General features: G+C 44.9%; 4 protein-coding genes across 4 annotated transcripts in view; 3 read left to right on the forward strand and 1 right to left on the reverse strand.

Annotated features, from left to right (window-relative positions):
• Positions 1–26,106, reverse strand: part of LOC132765774 (zinc finger protein 850-like) — a 1,095,673-nt gene that overhangs the window by 1,014,762 nt on the left and 54,805 nt on the right. The gene's annotated exons all lie outside the window — the stretch shown is intronic.
• On the forward strand, positions 1,971–21,459 carry LOC132766084 (zinc finger protein 436-like). Its single transcript, XM_067465287.1, has 6 exons — positions 1,971–2,031; positions 15,570–16,074; positions 16,407–16,533; positions 17,284–17,354; positions 18,611–18,737; positions 19,903–21,459. The coding sequence occupies exons 2-6, from the start codon at positions 15,694–15,696 to the stop codon at positions 21,093–21,095; spliced, it is 1,899 nt and encodes a 632-aa protein (XP_067321388.1). The 5' UTR covers positions 1,971–2,031; positions 15,570–15,693; the 3' UTR covers positions 21,096–21,459.
• On the forward strand, positions 1,986–10,589 carry LOC132766038 (zinc finger protein 154-like). The gene is made up of 6 exons (XM_067465489.1): positions 1,986–2,031; positions 2,688–3,177; positions 4,229–4,355; positions 4,865–4,935; positions 7,672–7,798; positions 8,940–10,589. The coding sequence occupies exons 2-6, from the start codon at positions 2,815–2,817 to the stop codon at positions 10,139–10,141; spliced, it is 1,890 nt and encodes a 629-aa protein (XP_067321590.1). The 5' UTR covers positions 1,986–2,031; positions 2,688–2,814; the 3' UTR covers positions 10,142–10,589.
• LOC137096324 (zinc finger and SCAN domain-containing protein 31-like) lies at positions 24,657–25,694 on the forward strand. The gene has a single exon (XM_067465479.1). The coding sequence runs from the start codon at positions 25,197–25,199 to the stop codon at positions 25,677–25,679; it is 483 nt and encodes a 160-aa protein (XP_067321580.1). The 5' UTR covers positions 24,657–25,196; the 3' UTR covers positions 25,680–25,694.

A 26,106-nucleotide genomic window follows, 5' to 3' on the forward strand; every position in this document is an offset into this window, starting at 1 on the left:
ACACAGATTTAACATGGGAAAGTGACCTTGTTCTTCTTCTTTTGTAAGTTGTCCAAAACATAACCCTTATTATATCATTCCAGCCTGCCGTCCTTGGCAAAACTATACGTTCCCTGATTATAAAATATTGGGGGGGGGGGGGGGAGAAGGTCACACTTTACACCTAATTTTCAACAGACCTCACAATATCTGAGAATCCTGCCATAGATGTGGGCGAAACGTCAGGAGAGTATGCTTCTGGAACATGGTCATACAGCCTGGAAAACTCGCAGCAACGCACTTCCTTGTTATTTGGAACCCTAAGTTGAGGTCCTGTTATCTGGAGTAGCAGAAAGCAAGCATGTGACAATAATTCATTCCTTGTGAACCACCGGAGAGTTCACACAGGAGAAAAACTATACAGATGAACAGATTGTTTTGTTTTGCCTTGTTTGGTCTGGGAACTGTTTTGGAGAATGCTTGCTTCTCTGGACACGGGCATCGCCATGGTAGTTGGCTGGCTTTTCCCTGGTCCGCTTTTGTGGGTAAACATCTGATTTCAAACAGGACGCTTTGAGAAGTTCTACCTTACATTTGGTAGAGTCCCCTTTCTTGTCACTTGAATACATAAGTTGAGGTCCTGATGTCTGGAGCAGCAGAAAGCAAGCTCCCTGTGACAATCCTTCAGAGGGTTAAATACAATTGTCATGTCACTTATTTTAAAAAGAAACCATGTGTACTTCCATCACTTGTTCCTCTGGGCTTCGTTTCCAAGGCTCCTTTACCACCTTGGTTACAAATTTCCAGTTTGTGAGTGTGGTCTTTCAGCCGGGATTCCAGAATTGAACACGTTGCTTCTGTTGAGGCCAAGCCAGAGGAAAAGATGTTTGCACTAATATTTCACTTGATGTGCAAATTGTATCCCTGGCTAGTAGGGCTGGGCGGTTTCGTTCGTTAATTTCGTAATTCGTTATTAATTTGTTATTTTTTTTTATAACGAAGCGATATTGAACCATTCAGGAGCAACTAAAAATTGAAACGAATTTTTCAATTCGTTTCGTAATTGTTTCGTAATTGTTTCGAAATCGTTTCGAAATCGTTTCGTTATTATTTCCGCATGTCTGGTGCAAGTTTTATAGTTGTTGTTTGTTTTATCAGTAAAAAAAAAATATAATTATCACTCCAACAGTCAACAACAGAGGGAGAGGGAAGCTTCAGAAGTTCCCCCTGCCCCATTTGGAGGTTTTTTTAGCGTATTGCGCGGTCGCGTCCACCATTAACGAATCGATTCGTAATTGTTTCGTAATTGTTTCGTAATTTCTGAAATTTCGTAAATTTCGAACTTTTTTAAAGAAAAATTTCGGAATTCTTTTAAAAATCGAAACGCAAAAACCCCCTAAAAACGAATTGAGTTTAGAAACAAATTTTTCCGTGGTTGCCCAGCCCTACTGGCTAGCATTTACTGTCAGTTTCCCTGCTCCTGGAACACACACTTTTGATCCACATTAAATTGAAAATCACAGAATCATAGAATCAGAGTTGGAAGAGACCTCATGGGCCATCCAGTCCAACCCCCTGCCAAGAAGCAGGAATATTGCATTCAAAGCATGAGTCTTGTTGTTATTTTACAATTAACAATGTTATATATCATTGATTTTATTACAGACTATGCAAATTTGATCTATTTTGCAAAGTTTTAAGTCCTTGGATCTTATACATGAAGGAAATAAATTTTCCCACAACAGTGATGGGCAAACTTTGGCCCTCCAAATAAGGATTTTTTTTCCTTCCATGACTTTATCTCTGCCTTCATCTTTCATCCTTTGGTTGCAGGGCTTTGGAGAGATGCTCTTTCCCCCTCCTTCCAATGTAATTCTGGGCAAGGAAGGGTTAAGGGGATGGAGTTGGGTTCCCAGAGAGGCAAGAAGGAAGTGGGTGTCCTTAGACCTGCCTTTCCTGTCCCTCTAGGAACCCAACTCCCTCCCCTTAACCTTTCCTTCCCTGGCTGGGAGAGGGGAGTTTCCCCCTTGGCCTCTCCTTCCTCTCCTCCAGGTGAGTCTTCTTCCCAGACCTTCTCCAAAGAGCTGATGAGGAGCTGAAGCCCAAAATACCTGAAGGGTGGGCTGAAGTTGGACCAGGCCTGGACTAACATGGGATTGGGGGTCATCAGATTCTCCAATGGGGAATCCTTAGGAGGAGAGAGAGAGACCCATGGCTTTCCCCTACCAACCCACTCACCTGCTTGCATGGGTCCTCTTTTCCCCCCTTGAGTTTGTATTACACATTTCAAAGGAAAAGATGTTTCCCACACACACAAAAAAGGAGAACAACGAAGGGAAAGAGGGTTGCAGAGCTGTAATTAGTAGATTAGAAGTACATAAATGCCTACTGTGTCAACAAGGAAGGGAAAGCGGACGGAGGGGGGAAGAGAAGCATTGGATGTGTTATAGTTATTACATCCCAATGTCCAATTAAGGCTATGGATGTTGAGGCATCAGCTGAAGGAATCACAGGGGATTCAGTGTGGGTTGGGACTGAATGGGAGCTCAATTGGAGGCCAGGTGGGTCTGGAAGCTGGAGAGGCAGAAGTCCAAGGGGAAGGAGGGCCCAGCATTACCCGGCTCTGAAATAAATTAAGGGCTTGTTATTTTACTCTCCAAGAAAAAGCCCCCCAAAGCCTGTTGTCTAATTCTGCCTTTCTTTCACAGAGGAAATGTGATTGTTAGCTGAGCATTTTGGAGTTGAGCCTGTTTAGGGATTTCTTTCCATTGAGAGATAAAAGTAGGAAGAGCATATTGAAGCCAATTTGCTTCTTCATGAAACACTAGTTCCAACATGGAGAGGCCCACCTCACCTGGACCTGAAGCAGGCAAGGAATCCTGGGAAAGAACTATGCAGATGTTCCTGAATGCGCACCCACAGCGCCAGCGCTTCAGGCATTCCTCCTTCCGAGAGGGCGAGGGACCCAGAGAGGTTTGCAGCCGCCTCCACTCTCTCTGCCGCCAGTGGCTGAAGCCAGAGCAACACACCAAGGCGGAGATGCTGGACCTGGTGATCCTGGAGCAGTTCCTGAGCATCCTGCCCCCAGAGATGGGGAGCTGGGTCCGAGAGTGTGGGGCAGAGACCTCTTCCCAGGCGGTGGCCCTGGCGGAAGGCTTCCTCCTGAGTCGGGCAGAGGACGAGAAGCAGGAAGGACAGGTGAGAGCATCTCCTCTTGGCTTCACTCACCTTGGGACTGATGGGCAGATTAAACATACATCCTGCCTTCCTTCCAAGATGGGACCTGTGACAGAGATAAGTCAAACTCTGCTCCCTTGGCCTCTTTTCCCACCTGCTCTGCCCCTCCTGCTCTCACCTCCATATCCAGTGTAAGCTCAGTTGCTGCTCTACTCAATTTGTTGATCTCCACATATAACATTGAAAATGAACATCCTTCCTTCCAAGATGGGACTGATGTGAAAGAGAAGCCGGACTCTGCTCCCTCAGCCTCTTTTCCCCCCTGCTCTGCCCCTCCTGCTTTCACCTTCATATTCACTGTAAGCTCAGTTACTCCACTCGTATATGTTGACCCCAGATATTACATTGAATGTGACCAGAGGGGAAAAATTGGCAGTTTTAGAATTGGGTTTCTGCACATTTGGATAAAAATCCTTTTCTAAACTTTCTCCATACAACCTACCGTATATACTTGAGTATAAGCCAACCCGAATATAAGCCGAGGCACCTAATTTTACCACAAAAAACTGGGAAAATTGAGTAACTCGAGTATAAGCCGAGGGTGGGAAATGCAGCAGCTATTGGTAAATTTCAAAATAAGAATAGATACGAATAAAATTACATTAATTGAGGCATCAAGAGGTTAAATGTTTTTGAATATTTAAGATAAGACTGCCCAACTCTGATTAAATCATTCTGACCTTCTTCAATGTAAATGTGCTTGTGTAACCTTCCAATAAAAATAGATTAAAATAATAAATGTAATAATAATAATAGAGTAATATAATGGGAATGTAATATTAACAATAATAATAAATAGAGTAAAATAATAAATGCAATAATAACAATAAAGTAAAATAATAAATGTAATAATAATAATAATGAATTTATTATGCATTTATAACAGAGTAAAATAATAAATAACCTTGACTCGAATATAAGCCGAGGGGGGCATTTTCAGCCTAAAAAAAGGTCTGAAAAACTAGGCTTATACTTGATTATATACAGTATTTAATTCTCTGTGCACTTCTAGACCCGAAGTAACTGCATTGAAGTCCACCCTGATGTCCTTGAATCAGGGAAACCTCCATCAGACACCACCCACAGCCTCAGGCCGAAGGAACTCAAACAGGAAGGAGATGGGGCTGCAGCCTTGGAGGGTAAGAAGGAACCCTACTGGGAGTTTTGGTATTTTATTTAAATTTCCCTCAATCAGTTTGAGCTAGAGGAGTCTAACATGCAGGATTGTTTGGCCTTGAGATGAGTATAAAGGAAGGCATTTGGTTGCAAAAGGTATAATTTCAGTGTGATTTGGAGTTTTCTTTATTGTTATACTTCTATATTTGCATACTGTTGGGGGCGGGGGGCGGGACTGAAATAGCAACCATACGGTATCTTCCCAACTGAAATCCAAAACTAAGATGAGCCCTGAAACTGAGTTGGGAGACAGACAACGAAGAATAACTTTAGTCAGTTGAAATACCAAGCCCAGTACAAGTGTCAATCTAAGCTATTCATAGCTCTGAATGAGATTTAAAAAGTCCAAAGCTTTACATATTCCTGAACTGGAGAATGCTTCTGTGTTCATAGGTTTCTTTTCAGGGCTGTAATTGTAACCTCTGAGACATGTGTATGTGATCAGCTTACCACCCCTTGCTCTCTCTGCCAGGGGCTGGAATGATGTTGTGGCCAAATCCTCAGTCGGTTCTTCTCCTTTGTGATGGAGTGGAAGTGAATCAGGTAAGCAGAAAGATTCCTGGGAGAGGAGGAATGGAGCTGCCTGGGGGTCCTTTCTTCCAGGCTTAATAATCAAACATCTCTTGAAACAGACAAGATTGAAAGTTAAATACTGAAGCCGCAATTGCAAAATAGTCCTGGTCCAGCTTACCTATCTGAACGTATCTCTCTCTATGAACCATCATGGAGATTAAGATCTTCTAGGGGAAGGCCTGCTTTCGGTCTCACCTCTTCGCAGGCATGACTGGTGCAGACAGGAGACAGTGCTTTCTCAGTGGTGGCCCCCCAGCTATGGAACTCCCTACCCAACTGAGCTAAGATTTAAAAGGAACATGTACAGGAAATAGAAGAGGGGGGAAATCACCAAAGAATTCAAATGACTAACCAGCATAAGTAGGGAAAAGGTCTGATAAGCTAAAGCAGAAAACGAGCTGAGGCTTGCCAGAGAGATTAACAACAATACAAAGGAATTATTTGGTTATGTCAAAGGAGAAGGAAAAACGAGTAAACAGTAAGGTCTCTGCCTGGAGAAGGTGGTGAATGCTAACAGGGGATAGGGAAAAGGTAGAACGTTGCCTCATTCTTCTCCCAAAAGGGAATCAGTATTCTACTTGAGTTGAAAGTTCTTTGGACATCCATTCTGGTTTCTTTAGACTTCTCTTATTTTTTCCTCTTTGCTGGCACTGTTTATTTATTTATTGACCACATTCAAAGATGCTTAAAAACCATCTCAGGAGACCATTTTGCCTCATTGCACAGTCCCACAGCCAGGTCTTCACCATCCTTCTGAAGGACAGGAGGGAGGAGGCTAATCTAATATTGCCAGGAAGGCAGTTCCATAACCAGGGAGCAATCACTGAGAAGGTCCTGTCTCTCGTCCCTGCCAAACACACCTGTGGCGGTGGTGGGATTGAGAGCATAGAATCATAGAATCAAAGAGTTGGAAGAGACCTCATGGGCCATCCAGTCCAACCCCATTCTGCCAAGAAGCAGGAATATTGCATTCAAATCACCCCTGACAGATGGCCATCCAGCCTCTGTTGAAAAGCTTCCAAAGAAGGAGCCTCCACCACACTCCGGGGCAGAGAGTTCCACTGCTGAACGGCTCTCACAGTCAGGAAGTTCTTCCTCATGTTCAGATGCAATCTCCTCTCTTGTAGTTTGAAGCCATTGTCCCATTGCGTCCTAGTCTCCAGGGAAGCAGAAAACAAGCTTGCTCCCTCCTCCCTGTAGCTTCCTCTCACATATTTATACATGGCTATCATATCCCCTCTCAGCCTTCTTTTCTTCAGGCTAAACATGCCCAGCTCCTTAAGCCGCTCCTCATAGGGCTTGTTCTCCAGACCTTTTATCATTTTAGTTGCTCTCCTCTGGACACATTCCAGCTTGTCAATATCTCTCTTGAATTGTGGTGCCCAGAATTGGACACAATATTCCAGGTGTGGTCTAACCAAAGCAGAATAGAGGGGTAGCATGACTTCCCTAGATTTAGATACTATGCTCCTATTGATGCAGGCCAAAATCCCATTGGCTTTTTTTGCCGCCACATCACATTGTTGGCTCATGTTTAACTTGTTGTCCACGAGAACTCCCAAGATCTTTTTCACACATACTGCTCTCGAGCCAGGCCTCGTCCCCCATTCTGTATCTTTGCATTTCGTTTTTCCTGCCAAAGTGGAGTATCTTGCATTTGTCACTGTTGAACTTCATTTTGTTAATTTTGGCCAATCATCTCTCTAATCTGTCAAAATCGTTTTGAATCCTGCTCCTGTCCTCTGGCTATCCCTCCCAATTTGGTGTCATCTGCAAACTTGATGATCCTGCCTTCTAACCCTTCTAACCCTCCCCAGGGCCTCCCCAGAAGATCTTAGTCTTCATGTTGGTTTGTAAAGGGAGATGCGTTCAGACAGGTAAACTGAACCAGAGCTGTTCAGAGCTTTATAAGCCAAAGCCAGCACTTTGAATTGTGCCTGGTAGCAAACAGGCAGCCAGTGGAGCTGGCATAACATGGGAGTTGTGTGCTCCCTGCATGCTGTCCCAGTTATTAACCTGGCTGCCTCTCATTCTGTCCTGGGTCCAGTATTTTTCAACATGCATATTGTATTTTCAGATGACAGCAAATTAGCAGGGATAGCTAATATTGTAGAAGATAGGACCACAATTCAAAACGGCCTTAACATATTCGAGAGCTGGGCCAAAATTAACCAAATTAATTTCAATAAGAATAAATGTAGGGTAGTACACTGAGGCTGGAGAAAAATGCAGTGCACAGATACAGGATGGCTGACACCTGGTTTGACAACAGTTCATATGAAAGGGATCTTGGAGGGTTAGTAGAACACAAGTTAAACATGAGCCAACAGAGTGATGTAGCAGCTTAAAAGACTATGCGATATTGGGCTGCACCCAACGAAATATTGTGTCTAGATTAAGGGAAGTTATGGTACCCTTCTTTCTGCTTTGGTGAGACCTCACCTGGAATAACACTGTGTCCAGTTCTGGACACCACAATGATAGCTGGAATATGTCTAGATTCCATTTCTGATTATACATAACAATTTAGAAATGGTTTTGGCTGTAACCAACTGGATGTCTCTACAAAGCTTAACCATGGCATGGAGGCCGTAGCCCTTTCCCTTTCAAACAGTCAACAGGAATTTAAATATCCTTTAAAGGTTTTCTTGTAATAATTTTTCCTGATAGATCTTATGTGAGAAAAATGTTTTCCTTTTCTACCAGGGTCCAATCGCCTTTGAGGACGTGGCTGTCCATTTCTCACTGGAGGAGTGGGCTCTTCTGAATTCTGATCAGAAAGTCTTGCACGTGCAGATCATGGAGGAAATTAATGGAATTATGGATTCCCTTGGTAAGGCTCCCTCACTGATGGGGATTTCTATTTCAAAATGCAGTATTATCCTAAATCAATTTGGTCTCTCATTCCTCTGCCTTTTCTAAACCCAGCTTGTACATCTGGCAACTCTCGCTCCATGTATTGTTGGAGTCTACAAATAAGTGCTAATGTACGAAAGTTTGAGCATTCTTTAGCGATTCCTTTTTTGGTATGTTTAATTTTTTTCAATCTGATGGCCTTTCTTGTGTTTTCCATATTTGCTGGCATATGGCATGCATCACCTTGACAGCATCCTCTTTCAAGATTTCAAACAGTTTAGCTGGGATCCAGTCGTCTCCTGCTGCCTTGTTATTAGCAATGCTTCTTAAGGCCCATTCAAACTCACTCCTCAGGATGTCTGGTTCTAATTCATTCACCATATCAGCAAAGCTATCCTTGATTTTATTATCCTTCCTCTACAGATCTTCTGTATATTCTAGTCACCTTCTTTTGATCTCTTCAGCTACTATTATGTCCTTGCTATCTTTGTTTTTGATCATGCCCATTTTCCCCTGAAATTTATCTCAAATGTTTTTAATTTTCTGGAAGAGTTCTCTTGTCCTTCCTATTCTGTTGTCTTCTTCGACTTCCACGCATTGTTTAAAAATAGTTCCTTATCTCTTCTAGCTAACCCCTGGAATTGTACATTTAATCGGGCATATCTACCCCTATTACTGTTTCCTTTTGCGTTCATTCTTTCTTGGGCTCAGAAGACAACCATCTTGCAAATTAAACCTTAACTGAGCGTGGGGAGAGAAAAATGGAGATTGGGGGAGAGAAATAAAAAGGAGGGAAGGATTGTGAAATGGGTGGTAGCAAGGTAAAGTTTAAGCTAGAGAAAAAGACAAGCATTTGAATGTGAAGGGGAAAGTCATCCATTCCCATGGAGAGAAGGAGACAGAATAAAAAACCAGGCTGGCAACCTCAGGAACATATGTTACATATCTCTGCCTTCAGTCAAACCATGTCCGTCCTTACTTTAAAAAGGGGTGGGGAGAGGACAGCATTTATGTCTATGTTGTATCAAGGATAATTTCAATCGACTTCTTATCCCACTTTCTTTCACTCCTTATCACTCACACTGAGGAATAATTGTTTTTGTTCTTGTTCTTCACAGCAGATAACTGGAAGAAAAGCAATGTATGCACCAAACACAGGAAGGATTTTGGGAACAACAGGGGCCTTCCTAGACACCAGCAAGTCCACAGAGAAGATGGAAATTCTGCCAGAGAAAATCCCTACACATGCAATGTATGTGGGCAGGGTTTTACAGAAAATATGGCATTTGTGCTACACAAGACAATCCATGCTGGGGAAAGCCATCTTGAAAGGAAAGTATCAGCAAAATGTGTGGCAGATTACAAATTGCCAGATTTGTGCCAACAAGACATCTTTGAAGGAACTGAAGACTTCATAAACCAGGAGTGTAGGAAATATTTTACCCAGAGTTCACACTTGGTGAGATGTCACACAGAACAGGAACTATACAGATGCCAGGAGTGTGGGAAATATTTTGCTTCCAGTTCACAATTGCTGAGGCACGAACAATTTCACACTGGACAGAAGGGGTACAAGTGTAAAAAATGTGGGAAATGTTTTTCTCAAAATATACACCTTATAGACCACTGGCAATCCCACACAAGAGGGAAGCCATACCAATACCAGGAGTGTGGAAAATGTTTTGCTTGCAGTTCAAACTTGGTGAGCCACAAAAGACACCAAACTGGAGAAAAGCCCTACCAATGCCAGGAGTGTGGAAAATGTTTTGCTTCCAATTCACACTTAGTGAAACACAAAAGACTCCACACAGGTGAGAAGCCATACCAATGCCAGGAGTGTGGGAAATGTTTTGCTGATAGTTCACACTTGGTCCTCCACAAAAGACTCCACACAGGAGAGAAGCCTTACGAATGCCAGGAGTGTGAGAAATGTTTTGCTTCCAGTTCAGACTTGGTAAAGCACAAAAGACTCCACACAGGAGAGAAGCCATACCAATGCCAGGAGTGTGGGAAATGTTTTGCTGACAGTTCAGCCTTGAGGAGGCACAAAAGACTCCACACAGGAGAAAAGCCATACGAATGCCAGGAGTGTGGGAAATGTTTTGCTGACAGTTCAGCCTTGGTGAGGCACAAAAGACTCCACACAGGAGAGAAACCATACCAATGCCAAGAGTGTGGGAAGTGTTTTACTGACAATTCAGATTTGGTGAGGCACAAAAGACTCCACACAGGAGAGAGGCCATACCAATGCCACAAATGTGGAATTTTTTTTACTCTGACTTCATCCCTTAACAAGCACCAGAGAATACACACAGACTAAAAAAACATCTGATTTCAAACAAAGCTGTTTGAGTTCTGCCTAAAATTTGGTGGAGTCCCCTTTCTTGACATTTGAATCCCTAAATGGAGGTTCTGTTCTTGGAGCAGCAAAACATATGCTTCCTGTGACAATCCTGCAGTGTTAAATATGATTGTCATGTCACCTATTCTGAAAAAAAACAACCATATGTAATTCCATCAATTGTTCCTCTGGGCTTAGTTTCCAGCTCTTTTACCACCTTGGTTGCAAATTTCAGTTTGTGAATGTTGTTTTTCAGTTTGGATTTCAGAATTGAACACAGTTCTTTTGTTGAGTCCAGGCGAAAAGAAAAGATGCTTATACTATTATTTCCCTCGATGTGCAAATCGTATCTCTGGCTAGCATTTACTAGCTGTTTCCTTGCTTCTGGCACTTATACTTTTAATCCAGATTAAATTGAAAAATGTGAGGCTTGTTGTTATTTTAGAATTAACAATATTATGTATCATTGATTTTGTTACAGACTGAGAATTTGATCTATTTTGCAAAATTTTAAGTCCCTGGATCTTATACATGAAGGAAGTAAGCTTGTCTGTGTAAAGCAGGCATGGGCAAATTTTGGCCCTCCCAGTGTTTTTGAACCATTCCTACAATCCTTAACAGTCGGTAAACTGGCTGGGATTCCTGGGAGTTGAAATCCAAACACCTGGAGTTCCAATGTTTGCCGATGTAGAGTGAAAACAAAAGGCTTTGTATAATTAATACAAGCTTCTCAACTAATCACTTCCAACTGCTTGAGAAAATCTAACCAGTAAAGAGATTACTGTATTTAAGCAAATCATTTTTTTTTTGTTAAACACGGTGCGCATTATATTAGTGTAAGACAGTAAAGTGTGGATGGGTAGGTGTGTGCTCACAGAAGAGGCAGTGGGAGCACATACCAGCCTCCCTGCATGCCCCAAGATACCTTTGCTTCCTCTCCTGGGGGCCTATCCCCTTAACCTCCACACACCGGGGTCCCGCAAGAGCCAAGGCTGTTACAGAAAGTTGTAGCAGGATCAAGTGTGTGTTGTGAAGAAGCAAAGACCACCAGCATTGAAGCGATGGTCCTCCAACATCAACTCCGCTGGGCCGGCCACGTTGTCCGGATGCCTGACCACCGTCTCCCAAAGCAGTTGCTCTACTCCGAACTTAAGAACGGAAAACGGAACGTCGGTGGACAGGAAAAGAGATTTAAAGATGGGCTCAAAGCCAACCTTAAAAACTCTGGCATAGACACTGAGAACTGGGAAGCCCTGGCCCTTGAGCGCTCCAGCTGGAGGACAGCTGTGACCAGCAGTGCTGCAGAATTTGAGGAGGCACGAGTGGAGGGTGAAAGAGTGAAACGTGCCAGGAGGAAGGCGCGTCAAGCCAACCCCGACCGGGACCACCTTCCACCTGGAAACCAATGCCCTCACTGCGGAAGAAGATGCAGAGCAAGAATAGGGCTCCACAGCCACATACGGACCCACAAGGAAATCCATAATGGAAGACCATCTTACTCGTCCAACGAGGGATCGCCTAAGTAAGTAAGTAAGTGTTGAAAAATCTTATGATGTGAATTATGTGCAGCTGGTAATGTAGGTCAGCCAGCATGTTTGGGCCACATCCAGTGGGTTATAACTGTATGGATTTTAGAATACAGTTTGGAGAAGCAATACGCTACTCTGAGGAAGAGAAGCAATATGCTGTAATGCTGCTATACTCTAACAATGATGTTCTTTCTTATGGTGGAATAGCTATTTACTCAAGGTTTATGTTTTGCTCTCTTGTTTGAATGAAGATGAAGAAGCCTTATTCTGTGTTACTTACAAGGACTATATAGGTTTTTTTGCACTGTTTGATTTTGTATGCAACACCGCAAGTTTATGCCTCTACTGATAAGCGTAAAGTTTTTCTGTTCCTTTTTCCTCTTGCCTGTGTGTCTTTTGCATGGGACGTGGCTAAAACATGCTCTGCGCAACAAAGACCGCCTCCTACTGCTGCTTGTGAGGCCTTTGTTTGCCACTTTGCCAGAGCAAGGGACACCTCCACTGACTCTGAGCAAACCAGGTTGCACCATCCTCTCCATGCCCGTGCCACCTTTTTACACCTTTTCCATGCCCTTTCTGTCTTTCCCCTTTCTCCCTTCCCTCTCTTCCTTTTCTTTCTTCCCGTCTATTCTCTTGTCACCCATTTCTCCCTCTTCCTTTTTCTTTCCTATCTTCTTTCCATCCCTACTTCTCTCTTCCTTTCCTTTCTTCCCTTACTGCCTTCTTTCCTTCTAATTCTTTCTTTTCCTCGCTCATTCTTTTTTTTCCTTCCTCTTCCTTCTTTTTTCTCAACTTTTCCTCCACCTCCATTATTTTCCTATCCTGCTCCTTTTCCTTCCACCTTCACTCCTTCCAGATTTCCCCTCTTTTCCTTCCCTTCCCATCAATGGCTACCTGATTCTCTGGTGTTACTTTCCTTGGAGTTATTGTGGCTCTTTTTAGAGACACTGCACACATCTAGGGATTGAGCAAACTATCTTGGAAAACATTACAATGCTTTTCCCAGCAGCAGGTCATCTGTGGTACAGTACTATTGTTGCTGTGTATATTTTGTGGTGGTGCCTCTGGGTCTGCTTGCTGTCAATGTCATTTCTGTGCAGGAACCGGTATTACTATTTTCCATCCCCAACCAGGTCAATGGATTCAGGAGAAAAGGCATAAGTTGGATGTCAAGTGCGCCATCAAAACCTCAAGCGTACTCAATGTATTTGGGGCTCTATTTTTGTTTTACTTATCATTCTAACAAGGTGGATGCAAATCTGCACCTCACTGGGTTACAGTCAGTTGTACTGGGGACGGGTGGGTATATCTATTTATTACTCTGCTATATTGGCCACTCCTTTGTAATAGTTTTGTGCAAGACTGAGATGTGGAAAGCAGAGACACCCTTCTAACCAAACTCTGAATGAAGATTCCCCTGCCTTGGCAGAGTGCGACTTTGGAGAGAAGCTATTGCAGCAGGTGATGTCTCCAAGGCCGTGGGCAAGGAAGAGCCTGCTTGTGGTGGGGTTTTTTGTTGTCTCTCCCACCCAAGTCTGTGTTCCTCCTCCTTGGGAAAAGGGAGCCCTGGGACTTGACCCCAAGCTGAGACATCTTTTTCTGCGGTAGATGGATACTCTGCTCTGCTCCCTGGAATGATGGGTTGGTTACCTTTAATGTTCAGTGGGGTTGGGGAGCAAGGGTTTGGCAGAGAGAGAATATATCTGACTAACTATCCTTTGTTGTTGTTCATTCGTTCAGTCGTTTCCGACTCTTCGTGACTTCATGAACCAGCCCACGCCAGAGCTCCCTGTTGGTCGTCACCACCCCCAGCTCCTTCAAGGTCAATCCAGTCACTTGGAGGTGAACTGTCCTATGAATACAGAATTGTTCTTCCATGGCTACATCTCTGCCCTCATCTTCAGTCCTTTGGTTCAAGGGTTTGGAGAGATGCTCTTTTCGGCTCATTCCAGTGTAACACTGGGCAAGGAAGGGTGAAGGGGAGGGAGTGTGGTTCCCAGAGAAGCAGGAAGGAAGTGGGCCTCATTTTACCAGCCTTTCCTGTACCTCTAGGAACCAAACTTGCCTGGCTGGGCGTAGGGAGTTTTCCCCTTTGGCATCTTCCTCCTCCTCCTCCTCTTCTTCTCCTTCCAGTAAGTCTTCTTCCCAGACCTTCAAAGGGCCAAAGAAGGGCTGAAGCCCAAAACACCTGGAGGGAGGGCCGGAGTGGGCCCAGGCCTCATTCACTCACAGGTTGGTCTTTTAACACACTCACCATGTGAGTGTGTGCAGTCATAAGCCCATAGATGAGCCCCCGGTGGCGCAGTGGGTTAAACCCCTGTGCTGGCAGGACTGAAGACCGACAGGTCACAGGTTCAAATCCGGGGAGAGGCGGATGAGCTCCCTCTGTCAGCTCCAGCTCCTCATGCGGGGACAGGAGACAAGCTTCCCACAAGGATGATAAAAACATCAAATCATCCGGGCATCCCTTGGGCAACGTCCTTGCAAACGGCCAATTCTCTCACACCAGAAGCGACTTGCAGTTTCTTAAAAAAAAAAAAGCCCATAGATACCATGAACTCCTGAGCTGCAGATGACAGCCTGTCCTCCAGTGCTCAGCAGTGGAACCCACTGCCTTGGAATGTGGTGGAAGCTTTTAAACAGATGTCTGGGTATCCATCTTTTAGGAATTGTGGGAGTTGAAGTCCAAAAGACCTGAAGGGCCGAAGCTGGCCCATGCCTGGGTTACACTGATTCACAATTGTATGGTTCTTCCTCCCTCCTCTAGGGACTGGTCACGTGAGAGGAAGCAAGAAGGAGGGAGGGTAGGGATGCGGTGCTGCAGTGTAAAAGGGCCCCTGGGAAACAAGGACCCCCACTAACACTTCCGGTCGAACCAACCAAAGAGAAAAGGACACAAAAACCAAGGAGGGGTCTTGAAGGAAGGAAGGAGGACAGCCCAAACCCTGGGGAGGAGAAGAAGGAGAGAGGAAGGATCTGGAACTGGGAGGGAAGCAGTGAAGGAGCAGAAATGGGCAAGGGAGGGTTAAAAGAGGGAGTGTGGTTCCCAGAGAGGCAGGAAGGAAGTGGGCCTCCTTATATCACCTTTCTTGTCCCTCTAGGAACCAAACTCCTTCCCCTTCACCCTTCCTTGCCTGGCTGGGAGAGGGGACTTTCCCCCCTTGGCTTCTCCCTCCTTCTCCTCCTTCCAGCCTTTTTCTTTCCTCCTCCTCCTTGTGGTGAGTCTTCTTCCCATTTCTTCTCCAAAGGGCCAAAGAGGGGCTGAAACCCAAAACACCTGGAGGGAGGGCTGAAGTAGGCCCAGGCATGGACTAACATGGGATTGGGGGTCATCAGATTCTCCAACTGGGGAATCCTTGGGGGGAGAGAGAGGCAGGCAGAGAGGGGCCCATGGCTTTCCCTTGCCAATACACTCACCTGCCTGCCTGGGTCCTCTCCCCCCCCCCCCCCGCCCTTAAGTTATTATGCATTTCAAAGGAAAATATGTTTCCCACACAAAGACAAAAGGAGAACAAAGAAGGGGATGAAGGTTATGAAGCTCAGATTAGTAGATTAGAACTATATAAATATCTACTATCTCATTGAGAAAGAAGAAGGGGAGGAGAGAAGATTTATATTTGTTGTAATTATTACATCCAAATGTCCAAGAAAGGCTATGGATGATGAGGCATCAGCTGAAGGAATCACAGAAGGATTCAGTGTGGGTTGGGACTGAATGGGAGCTCAGGTGTGCCTGGAGGCTGGAGAAGCAGAGGCCCAAGTAGAAGGAGGGCACAGCATTACCTGGCTCTGAAACAACTGCAGGGTTTTTGTTTTCTTTTACTCTCCAAGAAAAAGCCTCCCAAAGCGTGTTGTCTAATTCTGCCTTTCTTTCACAGAGGAAATGTGATTGTTGGCTGAGAATTTTGGATTAGAGCCCTTTGAGGGATTTCTTTCGCTTGAGAGAAGAGGGAGGAAAAGCATTTTGGATACGGTTTTGTTCTTCATTAGGGTGGTTCCAACATGGAGAGACCCAACTCACTTGGACCTGAAGTAGGCAGGACCCCCAGGAGCAGTGGGGAATCCTGGGAAGGAACTACGCAGATGTCCCTGAATGCGCACACACAGCGCCAGCGCTTCAGGCACTCCTCCTTCCGAGAGGGCAAGGGACCCAGAGAGGTCTGCAGCCACCTCCACGACCTCTGCTGCCAGTGGCTGAAGCCAGAGCAACACACCAAGGCGGAGATGCTGGACCTGGTGATCCTGGAGCAGTTCCTGAGCATCCTGCCCCCAGAGATGGGGAGCTGGGTTCGAGAGTGTGGGGCAGAGACCTCTTCCCAGGCGGTGGCCCTGGCGGAAGGCTTCCTCCTGAGTCGGGCAGAGGACAAGAAGCAGGAAGGACAGGTGAGAGCATTTCCTCTTGGTGTCACTCACCTTGGGACCAATAGATAGGTTAAACGTACATCCTGCCTTCCTTTCAAGATGGGACCGATGTGAGGGAGAAGCCGGACTCTGCTCCCTCGGCCTCTTTTCCCACCTTCTCTGCCCCTCCTGCTCTCATCTCCATATCCACTGTGAGCTCAGTTGCTCCTCCACTTACATATTTTGACCCCAGATATTACATTGAATGTGATGGAAAATATGGCCAATCTCAGAATGGAGTTTCTGCACCTCTGGGGAAAAATCCTTGCTTACCTTTCCCTATACTACTTATGGAATTTTCTGTGCTCTTCTAGATCCAAAATAACTGCATTGAAGTCTACCCTGATGTCTCTGAATCAGCAAAACCTCCATCAGACACCACCCAGAGCTTCCAGCAGAAGGAGCTCAAGCAGGAAGATGATGAGACTACAGCATTGGAGGGTAAGAGGCATAAAATAAAATGCAATATAAAATAGAATATAGTAAAACACAAAGACATATAAAACAGCAATTAAAACTCAATAAAACTGTTCATCAACGAATGGCGGTAAGCTGCTGTAAACGTGGCTAGGCTGTAAACAATAGGACAAGGGAATGGGATAAGTGCAGAGCTGTAACAATGGAGAGAGGGCGTGGGATGAAGTGCAAGGCTGCCTAACTATTGCACAAACAGCTAGGGACTAGGCGTTCTCAAAAGCTTGTTTGAATTGCCTCCCCATCAGATCTCAGAATCCGTGCTGTTTCATAGGGGAGATGAGCATATAGGTAGGCATTTGGTTGCAAAAGGTGTAATTTCAGTGGGATTTGGAGTTTTCTTTATGGTTATACTTCTGCATTTGCATACTGTTGGTTGGGACTGAAAATTCAGCCGTACGGTATGTTTCCAGGTGAAACCCAAAGCTAAGATGAGCCATGAAACTCACCTAGAAGACAAACAGAGAACCAAGAATAACTTTAGTCAATTGAAATACCAAGCCCAGCATTAATTTCAATCCAACCTATTCACAGCACTGGTTGAGATTTTTAAAAGCCCTAAACTCCAAAATGTTATGTATTCCTGGGCTGGAGAATACTCCTATGTTAATGGGGTCATTTCCTCATAGGTTTCTTTATAGGACTGTGGTTGTCACTCTGACACATGTCTTTGTGATCAGCTTTCCACCTCTTGCTCTCTCTCTCTCTCTCTCCCAGGGGCTGGAATGATGTTGTTGCCGAATCCTCAGTCGTTTCTTCCCTTTTATGATGGAGTGGAACTGACTCAGGTAAGCAGAAGGATTCCTGAGAGAGGAGGAAGGGAGATGCCTGGGGGTCATTGGTTCCAGGCTTCATCATCTAACATCTCTTGAAACAGAAAAGATTGAATGGGAGTTTCTTAAAAGTGAAATACTGTAAAGATAGGATCAGAATTCAAAATGGCCTTAACATGTTCGAGAGCTGGGCCACAACTAACCAAATTAATTTCAACAAGAATAAAGGCAGTGTAACAGACATAGGAATATGGAACGTTTGGATGATGAGATTTTGATTTTAACTAGAAGGTGTTAATGATCTATATTTTATTGACCTTGTTATGATTGTATATGTATGTTAATTTTTTAAATGTTTTATAATGTTGCTGGGCATTGAATTTTGCCTCTGTAAACTGCCTTGAGTCGCCTGTGGGCTGAGAAAGGCAGTCTACAAATGTAGTAAGTAAGTAAGTAAGTAAATAAATAAATAAATAAATGTAGGGCAGTACACTGAGGCCGGAGAAAAATGTGATGCACAGATGCAGGATGGGTGAGATCTGGCTTGACAACAGTTCATATGAAAGGGATTTTGGAGTGTTAGTAGACCACAAGATTATTATTTTTTTTCGTGTCAGGAGCGACTTCAGAAACTGCAAGTCGCTTCTGGTGTGAGAGAATTGGCCGTCTGCAAGGATGTTGCCCAGGGGACTACCAGATGTTTTGATGCTTTACCATCCTTGTGGGAGGCTTCTCTTATGTCCCTGCACGAGGAGCTGGAGCTGATAGAGGGAGCTCATCTGGGCTCTCCCCGGATTTGAACCTGCGACCTGTTGGTCTTAAGTCCTGCCGGCACAAGGGTTTAACCCATTGCGCCACCGGAGGCTGCAGACCACAAGATGAACATGAGCCAACAGTGTGATGCACCAGCTTAAGAGCCTATGGGATTTTGGGCTGCATCCAAAGGAATATAATGTCTAGATTAAGGGAAGTCATGGCGACCTTTCTGCTTTGGTGAAACGTCAGCTGAAATAACACTGTGTCTGGTTCTGGGCACCAGAATAAAAGTTGGAGAAGGATCAGATTCCATTTTTGATTCTACTATCAATTAAGAAATGGTTCTGACTATGACCAACCGGACATGTTTACAAGGCTTAAACTATGGCATGGAGGCCTTAGCCCTTTCCCTTTCAAGCAACCAACAGGAATGTAAATCTACTTTAAACATTTTCTTGTAATTACTTTTCTTGATAGCCCTTATATGAGAAGGAAATGTGTTCTTTTTCCACCAGGGCCCAATCGCTTTTGAGGACGTGGCTGTTGATTTCTCCCTGGAGGAGTGGGTTCTCCTGAATCCTGATCAGAAAGTCTTGCACATGCAGGTCATGGAGGAGATTCATGGGATGGTGGACTCTCTTGGTAAGGCTCCCTCACGGATGGGGATTTCTATTTCAAAATGCAGTGTTATCCTAAATCATCAGAGTCACTGAGGGTCCTCAAGGCAGGTTTTATGTTAGAAATATGAGTAATAATAATTTATTTTTATTTATTTACTAGCTTGGGAACCCAGTGCTGCCCGGGTTTTTAGAGAAAGTGGGTAATGGTGGTTCTGTATGCCAAGTTTGGTCTTTATTGGTCATTAGATGATGATTGCATTGTTTTCAGGAAGTGAGTGAAGGTACTTGAAGTCCCATCATCTATGGTCCACCCTCCTCCAACTGCAGCAGGATGTAGAGTGGGTTATGGGGGCTCAGTTTAAGAACTTGGCATTATACTGAATGTCCTTTGACCAGTAGCTGGCCACTTGGAGTGCCTCTGGTGTCGCTGTGAGTGAGAACGTCCTCCATTGTGCATGTGGCAGGGCTCAGGTTGCATTGCAGTAATCTGTGGTTTGCTCTTCTCCACACTCACATGTCTTGGACTCCATTTTGTAGCCCCATTTTTTAATTGGCACCATGAGGTTGGCTCTTCACCTTGTGGTGCCAAAGAGCAGTATGTTCAGCGCCTTCCAAGTCACCCAGTCTTCTATGTGCCCAGGGGGGAGTTTCTCATCTAGCCATGGATTGTGGTTCTGAGGTCTAGCCTGCCACTTTTGGACTCCCACTTGCTGGGCTGTTCCTGCAAGTATCTCTTTAGATATTAGAAAGCTAAGGCATTGTCGTGCTGGCTGATATCTGAACAGAGGATGGGCCGGAGATGTCAGTGCCTTGGTCCTTTCATTATTGTTTGCTACTTCCCAGCAGATGTCAAGTGGTGCAATACTGGCTAAACAGTATAATTTCTCCAGTGGTGTAGGGTGTAGACATCCTGTGATTATGCGGCATGTCCCATTAAGAGCCAAATCCACTGTTTTAACGTGAAATGCTTCTGGAGCATATGTTACTCATCTCTCTCTTAGAGGCTCCAGGCAGTCAAGCCGTGTCCATCATTACTGAACAAGGGGTGGGGAAATGATAATATTTATATCTTTTTTTCCTCCATGTCTATGTTGTTTTAAGGATCATTTCAATCCACTTCTCATCCCACTTCCTTAGAGTCCTTATCATTCATGCTGAGGAATGATTCTTTCTGTTTTCCTTCACAGTAGATAACGGGGGAAAGAGCATTGTATGCACCGAATGCAGACAGGATTTCAGGTACAATGGGAGCCTTCGTGGATACCAGCAAGCCCAGAGTGAAGATGAAGATTCTGCCGGAGAAAGCCCCTACATGTGCAGTGTATGTGGGCAATGTTTTACCCAAAACGTGGCACTCCATGGTGGGAAAAGCCAGCTCAAATGGAAAGTATCAGCAAAATGTGATGTTGATTACAAATTGCCAGATTTGTGCCAACAAGAAATCTTTGAAGGAACTGAGGATTTCATAAGCCAGGAGTGTGGAAAATCTTTCATCCAGAGTTCACACTTGCTAAAACACGACATATTTCACACAGGACAGGAATCATGCAGATTCCAGGAGTGTGGGAAGTGTTTTGCTTGCAGTTCACAATTGATGAGCCACAAAAGACACCACACAGGAGAGAAGCCATACCAATGCCAGGAGTGTGGAAAATGTTTTTCTTACAGTTCACACTTGGTGAGGCACAAAAGACTCCACACAGGAGAGAAGCCATACCAATGTCAGGAATGTGGGAAATGTTTTGTTGACAATTCAGACTTGGCGAAGCATAAAAGACTCCACACAGGAGAGAAACCATACCAATGCCAGGAGTGTGGGAAATGTTTTGGTTACAGTTCAGCCTTGGTGAACCACAAAAGACTTCACACAGGAGACAAGCCGTACCAATGCCAGGAATGTGGCAAATGTTTTGCTGACATTTCAGCCTTGGTGAGCCACAAAAGACTCCACACAGGAGAGAAGCCATACCAATGCCAGGAGTGTGGGAAATGTTTTGCTTACAGTTCAGACTTGGTGAGCCACAAAAGACTTCACACAGGAGAGAGACCATACCAATGCGAGGAGTGTGGGAAATGTTTTACTGTCAGTTCAGACTTGGTGAAGCACAAACGATTCCACACAGGAGAAAAGCCATACCAATGCCAGGAGTGTGGGAAATGTTTTGCTGTGAGTTCAGACTTGGTGAGGCACAAAAGACTCCACACAGGAGAGAAGCCATACCAATGCCAGGAGTGCGGAAAATGTTTTGCTTCCAGTTCACAGTTGGTGAACCACAGAAGACTCCACACAGGAGAGAAGCCATACCAATGCCACAAATGCGGGAAATGTTTTACTCAGAGTTCATCCCTTAACAAGCACCAGAGAATACACACAGTCTAAAAACAGCCTTTTTGGTTTCAAACAGGACTATTTGAGAAGGTCTGCCTAAGATTTGGTGGAGTCCCTTTCTTATCATTTGAATCCCTAAGTGGAGGTCCTATTCTTGAAGCAGCAGAAAGCAAGGTCCCTGTGCCAATCCTTCAGAGGGATAAATGTGATTATCATGTCACCTATTCTGAAGGAAAAACAACATGTAATTCCATCAGTTGTTCTGGGCTTAGTTTCCATCTCCTTTTCCACTTAAGTTGCAAATTCCCAGTTTGTGAATATTCTTTTTCAGCCGGAATTCCACCGGTGGTGCAGTGGGTTAAACCCCTGTGCCGGCAGGACTGAAGACCGACAGGTTGCAGGTTCGAATCCAGGGAGAGGCGGATGAGCTCCCTCTATCAGCTCCAGCTCCTCATGCGGGGACATGAGAGAAGCCTCCCATAAGGATGATAAAAACATCAAATCATCCTGGCGTCCCCTGGGCAACGTCCTTGCAGACAGCCAATTCTCTCACACCAGAAGCAACTTGCAGTTTCTCAAGTCACTCCTGACATGACAAAAAAAATTCCAGATTTGAACTCAGTGCTTCTGTTGAGGGCAAGCCAAAGCAAAAGTTGCTTGTGCTATGATTTCCCTTGATGTCTAAATTGTTCCTCTGGCAAGCATTTACTGGCTGTTTCCTTGCTCCTGGCACACACACTTTTAATCCACATTGCATTGAAAAACATGATCCCTGTTGTTATTTTAGAATTAACCATGTGGAACTCTCTGCCCAGTGACATTAGATTGGCCCCCTCCCTCTTGTCCTTTAGAATGAATCTCAAAACCTGTGGGACCAAGCGTTCGAACAGTAGAGGCAGCAATTTAGAATGAGACACAATTTGTGTGGATGACAATGGACTGACCTGGACTATGATTTCAAACCTGCAAGATTTAAACAATGTTTTAGTAATTGTAAAGCATTAACAAATGGTTTTAATTGCTTTTATTATTATTGACATTGAATTAATGCCTGTTGTGAAGCTGCCCTGAGCCCCCCTCCGGCGGTGAGAAGGACGGGATACAAATATGCGAAAGGAGATTCCATCTGAACATGAGGAAGAACTTCCTGACTGTGAGAGCCGTTCAGCAGTGGAACTCTCTGCCCCAGAGTGTGGTGGAAACTCCTTCTTTGGAAGCTTTTAAACAGAGGCTGGATGGCCATCTGTCGGGGTGCTTTGAATGCAATATTCCTGCTTCTTGGCAGGGGGTTGGACTGGATGGCCCATGAGGTCTCTTCCAACTCTTTGATTCTATGATTCTATATTATAAATAAAAATGTAATGTTCATTTGTGGGATTGACATAACTCAAAAACCACTGGATGAATTGCCACCAAATTTGGCCACAAGACACCTACTACAAGGAGTGACCATCACTCAAAAAAATTCTGATTTTGTCATCTGAGAGTTGTAATTCCTGCAGTTTATACTTAACCTACAATCAAAGAGCATTCTGAATTCCACCAATGATGGTATTGAACCAAACATGACACACAGGACTCCCATGACCAACAGAAAACACTAAAAGGGTTTGGTGGCCATTGACCTTGAGTTTGGGAGTTGTAGTTCACCTACATCCAGAGAGTACTGTAGACTCAAAAAATGATGGATCTGGACCAAACTTGACACAAATATTCCATATGGCCAAATATGAGCACAGATAGAGTTTGGGGGAAATAAACCTTGACATTTGGGAGTTGTAGTTACTGGGATTTATAGTTCACCTACAATCAAAGAGCATTCTGAATCCCACGAATGACAGAATTGGGGCAAACTTCCCACACAGAACCCCCATGACCAACAGAAAATACTTAAGTCCACCGGAGCAGTGTCAGCCCCAGCTTCTGCCAACCTAGCAATTCGAAAACATGCAAATGTGAATAGATCAATAGGTACTGCTTCAGCTGGAAGGTAACAGCGCTCCATGCAGTCAACCCCCAGAGTCAGACACGACAGGATTTAATGTCAGGGGAAAACCTTTAGCTACCCAACTAGTCACTTCCAATTGCTTGAGAAAATCTAATTGCCAGTAAAGAGATTACCATATTTATGCAAATCAAAGGTGCACCTGTTTTGGCATTACATTAATTTTATTTATTTATTTACAATATTTATATTTTGCCCTTCACACCCCGCAGGGGACTCAGGGCAGATTACAATGTTCATATACATGGCAAACATTCAATGCCACAGACACACAACATATGTAGACAGACACACAGAGGCTATTTAACATTCCAGCTTTCATGAAGGTATTGTCGAAGGCTTTCATGGCCGGAATCCATGGGTTGTTGTAGGTTTTTCCGGGCTATATGGCCATGTTCATGAACATGGCCATATAGCCCGGAAAAACTTACAACAACCCATTTCATGAGGGTATTTTGGCCACCAGGGAAGCTGTCTCTTCACTGTCTATTAATGACAATGATAGAGCACTTCCTCATTCTTTTTGCATGGTTGCTGGAGATTTTATGGCATCGTAAATTAGTTACATTAGACTCCCCACATAAGCGGTACTTATATTTCCTACTTAATAGATGCAACTTCCCTAGATCTAGGGAAGTCATGCGACCCATGCTCTATTCTGCCTTGGTTAGACCACACCTGGAATATTGTGTCCAATTCTGGGCACCACAATTCAAGAGATATATTGACAAGCTGGAATGTGTCCAGAGGAGAGCGACTAAAATGATCAAGGGTCTGGAGAACAAGCCCTATGAGGAGCGGCTTAAGGAGCTGGGCATGTTTAGCCTGAAGAAGAGAAGGCTGAGAGGGGATATGATAGCCATATATAAATATGTGAGAGGAAGCCACAGGGAGGAGGGAGCAAGCTTGTTTTCTGCTTCCCTGGAGACTAGGACGCAATGGAGCAATGGCTTCAAACTACAAAAGAGGAGATTCCATCTGAACATGAGGAAGAACTTCCTGACTGGGAGAGCCATTCAGCAGTGGAACTCTCTGCCTCGGAGTGTGGCGGAGGCTCCTTCTTTGGAAGCTTTTAAACAGAGGCTGGATGGCCATCTGTCAGGGGTGATTTGAATGCAACATTCCTGCTTCTTGGCAGAATGGGGTTGGACTGGATGGCCCAGGAGGTCTCTTCCAACTCTTTGATTCTATGAACTGTCTTTTGGGCTGCAAAGGCGGGGACGGGAAGTTTGAATTTGACAGTCTTGTTTCTCTATAAAAAATACATTGCTTTGTCTTGTATGGTATGTCTGCTCGACAAATGATCGCAGTATGACATTGCAATAAAACAACTCGGTGGCTTTTCTTCAACTTGGTGAGACCTTTTATTGGGAAAAATCAGGGGGAAATCTTGGGTGCTTCTTCCTGTCTCGAACTCTCATTGATGAGTCTGATTGGTCTCTGCTTCCTGGCAAAGATTCCTAAATTCTTGCTTGATATCATTGAGAGATGCTCTTTCCCCCTCCTTCCAGTGTCACTCTGGGCAAGGAAGGGTTAAGGGGAGGGAGTGTGGTTCCTAGAGAGGCAGGAAGGAAGTAGGCCTCCCTATATCACCTTACCTGTCCCTCTAGGAACCAGACTCCCTCCACTCTTCCTTGTCAGGATGGAAGAGGGGAGTTAGCCTCCTTCTCTTCCTCCTTCCTCTCCTTCTGTTGAGTCCTATTCCCAGACCTTCTCCAAAGGGCAGAAGAGGGGCTGATGCCCAAAACACCTGGAGGGAGGGACAAAGTGGGCCCAGGCCTGGACTAACAGGAGATTGGGGGTCATCAGGTTCTCTCAACTGGTATCCTTAGGAGAGGGAAGCAGACAGGCAAAGGAAATGTGAGTGTTGGAGTAGAACCTCTTGAGGGACTTCTTTCCCTTGAAAGAAGGGAGAGGAAGAGCATTTTGGATATGGTTTGGTTCTTCTTCAAACAGTGGCTCCAACATGGAGAGACCCAACTCACCTGGACTTGAAGCAGGACTTGGACGCAATGGGGAATCCTGGGAGAGAACTATGCAGACGTTCTTGAATACACACATACAGCGCCAGTGCTTCAGGATTTCTTTCCCTTGAGAGAAGAGCATCTTGGACCCACTTGGCTTCTTCATCAAAGAGTGGTTCCAGCATGGAGAGACCCAACTCACCTGGACCTGAAGCAGGACTTGGGAAAATTGGAGCATCCTGGGAAAGAACTACACAGATATCCCTGAGTGTGGACATTTATGGATCAGACACGCAGCGCCAGCGCTTCAGGCATTCCTCCTTCCGAGAGGGCGAGGGACCCAGAGAGGTTTGCAGCCGCCTCCACTCTCTCTGCCGCCAGTGGTTGAAGCCAGAGCAACACACCAAGGCGGAGATGCTGGACCTGGTGATCCTGGAGCAGTTCCTGAGCATCCTGCCCCCAGAGATGGGGAGCTGGGTCCGAGAGTGTGGGGCAGAGACCTCTTCCCAGGCGGTGGCCCTGGCGGAAGGCTTCCTCCTGAGTCGGGCAGAGGACGAGAAGCAGGAAGGACAGGTGAGAGCATTGCCTCTTGGCTTCACTCACCTTGGGACTGATTTCTTTATTTATCGTGTCATCAGCAACCATACCATTGTATTACAATTCTAACAGAACAAAACAAACACACAGATTAAAAAGAAAAAGAAAACACACAGATTTTGCAGACTTGGTAGTTGGTTAAATGTCCTTTGACCAGTATCTGGCCACTTGGAGTGCCTCTGGTGTTGCCGCAAGAAGGTCCTCCCTTGTGCATGTGGCGGGGCTCAGGGTGCATTGCAGCAGGTGGTCAGTGGTTTGCTCTTTTCCGCCCTCGCATGCTGAGGATTCCACCCTGTAGCCCCATTTCTTAACATTGGCTCTGCATCTCGTGGTGCCAGAGTGCAGTCTGTTCAGCGCCTTCCAAGTTGCCCAGTTGTCTGTGTGCCCAGGGGGGAGTCTCTCATTTAGTATCAGCCATTGGTTGAGAGTCTGGGGTTGATCCTGCCACTTTTGGACTCTCGCTTGCTGAGGTGTTCCAGCGAGTGTCTCTGTAGAT

Source organism: Anolis sagrei, chromosome 2, assembly GCF_037176765.1.
Source record: "Anolis sagrei isolate rAnoSag1 chromosome 2, rAnoSag1.mat, whole genome shotgun sequence".
NCBI lineage: Eukaryota > Metazoa > Chordata > Lepidosauria > Squamata > Dactyloidae > Anolis > Anolis sagrei.

Bases quoted from the DNA above. Each gene is read 5' to 3' on its own strand.
- LOC132766038 (XM_067465489.1), top strand. From the start codon at position 2,815: ATGGAGAGGCCCACCTCACCTGGACCTGAAGCAGGCAAGGAATCCTGG. The intron at 4,356-4,864 runs GTAAGAAGGAAC...TCTCTCTGCCAG, and splicing joins TGGGGCTGCAGCCTTGGAGG to GGGCTGGAATGATGTTGTGG. The intron at 7,799-8,939 runs GTAAGGCTCCCT...TGTTCTTCACAG, and splicing joins TGGAATTATGGATTCCCTTG to CAGATAACTGGAAGAAAAGC.
- LOC132766084 (XM_067465287.1), top strand. From the start codon at position 15,694: ATGGAGAGACCCAACTCACTTGGACCTGAAGTAGGCAGGACCCCCAGG. The intron at 16,075-16,406 runs GTGAGAGCATTT...GTGCTCTTCTAG, and splicing joins ACAAGAAGCAGGAAGGACAG to ATCCAAAATAACTGCATTGA. The intron at 16,534-17,283 runs GTAAGAGGCATA...TCTCTCTCCCAG, and splicing joins TGAGACTACAGCATTGGAGG to GGGCTGGAATGATGTTGTTG.
- LOC137096324 (XM_067465479.1), top strand. From the start codon at position 25,197: ATGGAGAGACCCAACTCACCTGGACCTGAAGCAGGACTTGGGAAAATT.